At 42.7% G+C, this 9031-nt stretch overlaps 1 protein-coding gene across 2 annotated transcripts in view; it reads left to right on the forward strand.

Annotated features, from left to right (window-relative positions):
- SFMBT2 (Scm like with four mbt domains 2) overlaps window positions 1-9031 on the forward strand; it is a 115082-nt gene that overhangs the window by 47371 nt on the left and 58680 nt on the right. For both annotated transcript variants that reach the window (XM_027679583.1, XM_027679582.1), the window contains exons 5-6: window positions 610-698; window positions 3859-4105. In XM_027679583.1, coding sequence (XP_027535384.1) covers window positions 610-698; window positions 3859-4105 — 336 coding nt within the window. The remainder of the gene's footprint in view (window positions 1-609; window positions 699-3858; window positions 4106-9031) is intronic.

Genomic DNA, 9031 nt, shown 5'->3' on the forward strand with positions numbered 1-9031 from the left:
AGGTCATTACTGAACATAGAAAGAGACTTTATAAATCACACCTTAGCCTATGTGATAAGCAGGGAACAGCAGTTACACAAGCAGTGGCCAGTTTTGAATGGGAGAGATGGAGATGATAAGCCACCGTGTTGTAAATCACTGTCAGTGACTACAGTGGAGCAACACTTCCCCTTATTTTGGGATTTAACTGTGTGTGCAGGTTGCCCAAGGGGCTGGACAACAAACCAGCTTTTCTCCTGGTCTGAATTGCAATTGTATCCAAAGGTTTAGAGCTTGTAAAGCCCAGGGAGGTTTTTCTAAAATTACTGAATCACAGAACGGTTTGGGTTGGAAGGACCTTAATGACCATCTGGTTCCAACCCCCTGCCATGGGCAGGGACACTTTCCACTAGACCAGGTTGCTGAGAGCCCCATCCAGCCTGGTCTTGAACACTTGCAGGGATAGGGAATCCACAGCTTCTCTGGGCAACTTGTGCCAGTGTCTCCCCCTTCTCGTAGTGAAGAATTGCTTCTTAATAAACATGGCAAGTCCTTTGCGTGACCTACACATGGCAAGTTGTTACAGTCTGCTGTGCTAAGCATTTCTTTTCTTTCCTCCCCTTTTCCCAGCAATCAAAGAGAAATACATGGACTGGACGGAGTTTCTCATCCACGATTTGACCGGTGCCCGGACGGCTCCTGCCAATTTGCTGGAAGGTGTATGTATTAGATTGCAGTTCCTCTCCATACGGTGTCGTGGTGTGAGTGCTGCAGCAGTGTTTGCTCCTGGTTTGTCTGTGTGCCATCGCTGGGATCTGAGCCAGAACTGGCCAAAAGTCAGTGGCAACGTTGCCTTGACTCTGCTGGCTCTGCTTCTGACCCAGTGTTTTGCCTTTGAGTGGAGGGTGGTGCTTAGAAAGCTGGGTACTCAAAAAAGACTGGGTGGGAAGGAGAGCACGTAGGGGATCCATAGGAAAGAGGATGCAGCCCCTCAGTGCCCCATTAGATCCACCAAACCAGTGACCTGAGCTTTCAAGTCATCCTTGCCCCATCCTTGGAAGTGTTCAAGGCTAGGTTGGATGGTGCCCTAAGCAACCTGGTCTAAGGGAAGGTGTCCCTGCCCATGGAACAAGATGACCTTTAAGGTCCCTTCCAACCCAAATTATTCTATGATTCTGTGACACAGGTTGGAGGAGAGGGGGTTTTAGTAGGTTGATGGGGAGCACTGTCGGGTTTATGTGTGTATGGAAGGAGCTCCCCCAAGGACATTTAGCAAGGAAGTTGGGAGAGGTGGCCTCAGGCATCAGTGGTCTGAAGAGCAGAAGTGTCTGTTTTTAGATGCACCCATAAAGCCAAGAGTCCAGTTTGTGCAGCATATTCAAGGGGTGACTTGCACCTGGGGCAGCCTCAGTGTTCCTTGAGATTCTGGACCAAAATCCCACAGATTCACCTTGAAAGTGTGGTAGCAGAGTGCCTTTTCCATCGGGGCCTCCTCTGCTCTCATCTGGATGCAGTGGGGGGCATTTGGAGAGGTGACAGATGGTCCTGCAGGAGATCGTTCTCTCTGCTCCTCTCTAGGCTGAGAGTGAAGGCATACAGGTGGTTTACCTTAGTGTAAACACTCATTTTGCCTTTTGGGAAGCAAGTCTGCATCCAGGCACCATTTTTGATCATTTTGTCCCTGATCACTTCCACCAACTGTGGCTGCATCCCTTTTCCACTTGCCTGTGCAGTATGAGGTGCCTGGCAGGGAGAATTAATAGTTTACCATTAGGGATTCCCCTGCCCCCCCCCCCCAGTCTGAGAGATGAACAGCCCTTGCACATCCCAAATAATCCATGTCCTGCTGCATCCCCATTCCTGGACCACTCCCAGCTGGCATATGCAAGAAGCTGGGGGTGTCCAACCCCCATCTCTGGTGTATTCCAAACCTCTCCTCAGGCAGAGAAGAGAGGTAGCCCCAGGCAGAAATGCAGAGAGAGAAAACGTTGTGTTGACTTGAAACAGTTTCTGACCCTCTTCTGGTGTTTTATGTGCTCAGTACTGTCTGTGTCGTGCGATGCATGTTGGCCCCTGTTGACAGATTTGCTGTTGTTGAGTGCTGCAGATTGTTGTTACTCTGTTAAATCAATATGTAGTGCTACTTTTAAACATTTTTTTCTACGTGCTGGCTATGCATATCAAGAGTTCTTGCATTATGGTAAATGTTAATATTTCATGCAAGCTGATTATTAATCTTAGCCATTCAGTTCTCGTGGGGTAAGTGACAACCCATTGGCTTAAAATTTAGCACACAAATCAGAGAGGCAATATTCACTTTGATACTGCCAGGGATTTATTATAATAAGTTAAATCGTTACACCATCGTTTCCTATTAAAGAATGTTTTGTTGCAATGAAGCAGTTGTGTGAGAGGAAAAAAAAACCCCACATTAAAGGGGATTTCTATTATATTATTAAATTTTGACACTGCATTTTGCCATGAAATAATATTTGAAGAGATTATACAGATGCTTGTAGCTTACACTGTAAAGTAGCTTATAATAGCAAATACGTTGTTCTGAGAAATATCTATTAGTCATAAAGCTGGTTAAAATTGTACATGTAATAAGGTTTTAGAAAATTTTAATTACATTTTTTACCACATTCTCATTCTGTTGCCTGCATTTTTGGATAAAGAGAGATGTATGAAATTCAGTTGCTTCTCAAAATTCTGAATATTTTTGAAATTCGACAGGAAAAGGAACTTTTTTAAAAATAAGACTATCTTCTTATTTTGTTTTGTAGCCACTACTAGAAAGAACCATCCTGGACTGACTCTGATTTACAGTATTAATATTTTTAAAAGTAATGTGAGAGGTTTATATTGTTTAATTAAGTAAAAATGGGACGAACACACAGGAAAAGTCCTTGTTTTTAATATATTTTGCCTTTGCTTAGCATCTCCTTTGGGGAGCAATGCTTCCAAATCTTGGGGTGTTTTTAAAGCTGCTCTTAAAGCCCTGGAATTGAGACATTGCGAGAGAATTCAAACTTGCTTTTAATTAAAAATAAGAAATCTAACCAGATGTCAGAGTCACAAAACAAAAACAGAGCCCCAAAGGTGTCACTCTGCAAAGCATCTCATGGTTTTTTAATGCCTGTGGTTGGCAGCTTTGCAGGTGTAAAGTTACACGTATGAGTAAATGGTTGCAAACCCGGGATCACAGAAAATACTACATGTAAGCAAATAACCTCAGCCACTGGGATTTCCTGGGCATGGTGGCTTGACCCAGCAAATCCTGTGTGCCTTGGCCTTTGATCCTAAGCCCACTTAAGCTGGTGGGAACCTGCTCTTGGCTTTGAGCTTTGGAATAACCACCACAGACTCTTGGATCCGTGGCTGTGGGGAATCATTTACTCCCCATGCCACTAGGAATGAGATAAACCCTTTGGTGGAAAAGATCAGCACACAGAGGGAAATTTCAGAGTCATGCATAAAGTGGTCATCTTTTAGGTAAATGGCAGGGTCCAGTCCTGTGATTGGTTCTTATCAGCTGCAATCAATGAGAACTTGGTTTGAAATCCTGCAATATAACTGGGCTTTGAGTTGTTCAGGAGCATCCCAAGTGGGTGTGCCTTATGAGCTGTTCCACCTTTTATTATTCTTTTTTTGTTGTTGTTGATGATGTCGGTTGAGAAATTAGCACAACTGTTGTTTTCTGTTTTACTTCTGAATTTGCACTTGGAAGACATTGGGTAAAATAGAAGAAGAACAGACTGTTTGCTGATCGCTTGGATGATGGTGTGAAAAACAAAAATAATCTTCTGCTGTCATCTGTTTCCTTGAGAAGTCTTCAAATAAAGTTTAAAATAAGGAGTTTTGCTTCTATTCAAACAGCCTCTGCGAGGAAAAAACCCTGTAGACCTCATTACAGTTGATTCCTTAATAGAGCTGCAGGATTCCCAGAATCCCTTTCAGTACTGGATAGTTAGTGTGGTTGAAAATGTTGGAGGAAGATTACGCCTTCGCTATGTGGGATTGGAGGAGACTGAATCCTATGACCAGTGGTTGTTTTACTTGGATTGCAGACTTCGACCAGTCGGTTGGTGTCAAGAGAATAAATACAGAATGGACCCACCTGCAGGTAAAGAGCCTCCTAAAAATATTCCTGTTTTGAGATACTTGTGCAACCCGTTTCTGCTTCTCCAGCGTTCACATTGCTTTGTCAGTAGTTTCTGTCTGTGACACATGTGGCACGTGAGAGCCATCTGATTTGGGTTCAAAGTGGGTCAGGTAAACTCTGTTAAAATTTATTTAATAAATTCAGTTTACTTCTAGCTCACTCCTGGAAGGATGCAGTGTCCATTCAGAGCAGTTTGTGCAGTTTTCCACCAAGAAGCAGGCGCTGGTAGGGATAGTCCAAGGATATGTGCCTGTTTGTCCAGCCCTTTTCAGTGGTGTTTTAGGGGCCAGGTCTTTCTGGCCATAATTTAAGCATCCTGAGGGAGGCCTCACTGGGAACCAGTCCTCTGCTGTCATAATGAAGTCCTAGGTGATACCTCTCACCACCATTTGCTTTCCCCTCAACCAAAGACCTCTTTCCAATGTGTCTTTCCATGGCCACACACATTTCTCTTGGGTATCTGCACATCGAGGGGTCCTCTGCTATAAGCTGAGAAAATCATGGAATCCTGGAATGGTTTGGGTTGGGAGGGACCTTAAAGATCAGCTAGTTCCAGCCCTCTTGCCATGGGCAGGGGCACTTTCCACTGGACCAGGTTTTTCCAAGCCCCACCCAGCCTGGCCTTTTAGCTGGCCATATAACCTTACTGCTTTGAATATCAGATTTAAAATCAGATTTAAAATACCACAGATTTTTTTCCCTGCATTTTGTGCAAGAGAGTGAGGTTTTTGCAAATCTGTCAAACCATATTCAACATCGGGAGATAACAGCTTGGAGAAAAACTCTTTAGGGCTGAGTTTAGTGTTCAAACCAGCTTTAATGGGGAGGGATTGGGACTGCAGTTAAGCCAGTCTGGGATCAGAAATTGAGCCACCTTTTCCTGTGTAGGTGAACAGCTCGTGCAGGTCTGTGCCTCATTTCCATTGTGCTGTGGGTGGCGTTTTGCCATGAGTGTCAAATGACAGCAGAAAGGTAGCCCTCCTTTGGGAGGATATTTCTGATGTGGCTTCTGCCCATCAGACCTGGTTCAGAGAGTTCACCTCGATCCATGCAATCATCGTGCCCACAAGTTTGTCTAGGACTTGGGTCTTGAATGCTTTTTGGAAACCTGTGTTTTTCATCACTGATAGGTAGGAATCAATGTTCCCCATCACTTCTAAATTAAATGGGAGTGCAGGAGATCATGAATGTTGCTTACTCTGTAACTTTGTGTTACAGAGGAACACTTTCCCACTGCCTGCCTTTGAGCCCTCTTGGCTTGTATAGGTTTGGTGAATCAATAGAGAAATGGCCCGAAGGAGATTTGTGCTTCCTCTTTGTTTATTTCATTCACTTTCTGCTCTTTCCTCCTTTTGTCCTTTTTTCCTCATTTTATTGTGGTGCTTCCTTCCCTATGGATTCCACACACACCCTTCCTTTTTCTTTTCATTTTTTTTTTCACTTGCCTTTAAACTTGTTACTGGACCCTTTACTTGCTGAAGTTACATTTCTGTGAAACCAGGGAATCCCTTCTCCTGGATTAACTGCTTTTGAAATTTCTCTCTCTTGTTCTCATCTATCTTCATCTGATACATGTTTCCTCTCCTTGGCATTTTTCTGGTCATTCAATTTTTAGTGAGTGTTGTTATTAATGAATTCAATGCCCAGATCTTCTTCCTGACTTCCATTGACTTAAATAGGTGGTCGTGACTTCACATGTCCAAAAGTTGGGTCTCACAGGAGTTTGCTGAGAAAAGACCCTTCTGGTCTGAACCCGTTTTCAAACAAGTCCTCTCCTGAACACTGCCCCTAAGGATCGTTCTTAGATTACCTCCTTCTGGCCTATGCAGTTGTCAGACTCTGCACTGAGGGAGTAGCCAGTCAGAAATGGGAATCTGATGAGTTTCCAGAGGCAGGAATGCTGGTTTTTCCACTTCTGATATAGTGGACTATATCAGCCATTTGATACCCACATAACTTCTACATACTCATGAAGCAGTGGATGAGTAAAGTGTATGAGACATTAAATCAGAGAAAGAAGAGAGAAGAAAAGAGCCAAGTGGCTGGTCTTGGGGGATCTGTTTCAAATTTAGGTGTCTGCAAAAGGAATCTTGGAGCAAGCAGGCAGGGAAACAGTAGAGAGTTATCAGGATGAGATGCTGACAGCAGAAAGCACTAAAGAAACTCAAGGATGAAGTTACTACACAAACTGGCAAAGAATGCAGTTTCCTAAAGACTGGTGGCCAGGGATACATCCTTACCTGCTTACATGCTTGCTAGTTACTTCTGTATGAAAGAGGATTTGGACTAAAAAGACCTTTGTTTAAAAGACCTGGTGTGGACCTTCTTAGGAAGCAGAGAGTCTGTGGGCAGTATGTTGGTTTTTACACACCAGGGATTAGATTCACCTGCTGTAGTGTAGACACAGAAGACAGTTCAGCACAAGCAATTGCTTTCTTTTTATGATGGGTGGAGAAAAGGGGATGCTTGAGATGTGTCTACATAGGTAAGATGAAATGACATCTTCATAAGCCTACTTTTCTCACTCGGGGGGGTTTGAAACCAATGAACACAGACCTGGTTGTCTAAATTTTCAACGTCTGGCTCCTTGGTTGATAACAGGAACAGCCTTAGACTGTATTTCAAAGCTGTTGTGAATCTCCTCTGACAAGATGCTGAGGACATGCAGCTCCTCCCAAATCAGGCTGTGTGTTCCCTTCCTGTCAAACAAGGATGTTCAGTTATACATCAATTCTGAGCCTCAGACAGTGCTTTGCCTACCCTCAACTTGGATGCTGCATATCCACCCTCAGCTTTATTTCCCTTTATCTCTGAGCTGTGATTTTTCCCTGTTGATCCACCTTTGGGGATATGTCAGGTTGGGTTTCATCTTGCAGAGCAGTTTGAGGTCAGTCTTTTGAGATGCAGAGCATCTCAGATAGAGGAGATCCCATGGATCCAAACATATACAATATTTTGGGTAGAGATGTCTCCTTCCTGAAGCCGTTCATGTCCTAACACCCACTTAATGTACATGAATGTGCAAGAGGGTCCTTGGGGGGTTGGAACTAGATGATCTTTAAGGCCCATTCCAACCCAAACCATGCTGTGATTCTGGCTGTCTTCTCCAAATGACAGCTTCCAGGGACTTTGTATGTCTCGTGAGCCCATTTAACCAAAGCAAAGGGGTCATAGTTTATCTTCTCCTTCAGCTGTATATCTGAATCCCAAATAAACCTTCTTGCTAGTGAAAATTGGCAGAGGCTGCTTGACACAGAGCCACTGATGGTCTTAGCTCAGCTGTTTATGCAGGACGAGATCATCCCATTTTATGTTACTTTCTGTTTAAAGACAAATTGCCAGTTGTTTTAATTGCTCTCTACTTGTTAACCTTAATACAAATTGACACAGTACACTTGGTTCAATTACCTGCAACCCTAGCACTTAAATAAAATGCTTTATGCTCTTTTAACCGTGCAATTTAGTGTCCATATACTCGCCAGCATAAGTGATCTGCCACTAATTAAATGCGCATATGATATTCCTTGCTGGTTGTTGGAAGCACTGGAGTTGCCTCGATACTGATATTTGTTGACACTGCTTAAAGAAGTTGCTGCTTTTTTTCACTGATTTTGAGCACAGTTGCCCAAAATGCCACCTTCCTTCTTTCCTGTGCTTCACTGCCATCATGATAGATAATGAGGGTCTGTTTCCAGCAGGGAGGCATCAGGCAGGGTTTTCCTTAACTCAGACCTTTTGTTAGTTGAAACAACAGGCTGGCTGCAGCATGGGGCAGAATCATATTGTGTTGAGTCTTTCCCTGTTTGGCATCATTCAAACCAAAAAGAAACAGGGTGAGTCGTTCCCCTGCCTGCGCTTCAAGTTGATCAGAGCTCCTGCAAGGAAGGGAGAAGTGGAGAAACAGGGCTGTAAAATAATGAACAATTAGATAAAGAGGGCACTTCTTAACACTTGTGACCGCTGCACATGCTGCAAACAAAGGCTTGAAATCTGTATTGCCATTAATAACCAGACAGCTGAGGAATTAAAAATGCTGCCCTGAAAGGTTAACATTTCCCTTTAAGGGTGTTTAAATTCATATGCATATCCTTGATGTCTGTTCTGAAGTAGGGAGATTTGATATAGTGGAAGTATAAATACATCCACTTCCAGTGAGTGATTCTGCAAATCCTGTTTTGATAAGGTCTTAAATCTGTAGAGTTCCGAGCATAAAATTCCCTTGTACCATCAGAGCAAGGTGGAAACAGTGCTTGCCAATTCTTTTTTTTTTTAATACATATTTTTTATTTCCTCCTTCAGAATTGTAAGATACAGCAGTAAATCTTTGCTAGCTAGTAAATATGTGTGGTTATTAGATGTACAGAATTTAAATGCAAATTGGGCCAAATTGAACTGTGATGTAATTGTGTGAAGCCAAACTGGCAAACGAAAAGCTCCACACTTTGGAGTTCACTCCATATCAGGTTTATTACTGAGTAAATGTTCATTTCCATTTTAATAATTGTTGCAATCTATCTACCTATCTTGTCTCTTTAAGGCCTTGATATGAATGTTCTGCAATAACTTGTTATGTGCAAGATGACAATATGTTTTCTAGGGCAGAAGTAAATCCAGTATAATGTTCTTCATCACAGTATTATTTCCTACATTGTTTCCTTTGATGATTCATAGGCATTTCACTGCACTGAACCATAAAGGGCTTGTTAATATAATGATTTAATAATATTAAACCTGTGTAAAGAAACTCACTGAAAGCAATGTGAAGCTGCACAAAGATGTTGCCTAAAAGTATAATGATGGAAATTCATGAGTGTAAGTCTTTGAACTGGTGTGATGCTTTGGGTTGAGTGTGGTACCAAAAAAAAAATGTGTCTGGGTAGAGATTTA

The sequence above is a fragment of the Neopelma chrysocephalum genome, unplaced genomic scaffold (assembly GCF_003984885.1).
Source record: "Neopelma chrysocephalum unplaced genomic scaffold, ASM398488v2 Primary Assembly neopelma1_45, whole genome shotgun sequence".
NCBI lineage: Eukaryota > Metazoa > Chordata > Aves > Passeriformes > Pipridae > Neopelma > Neopelma chrysocephalum.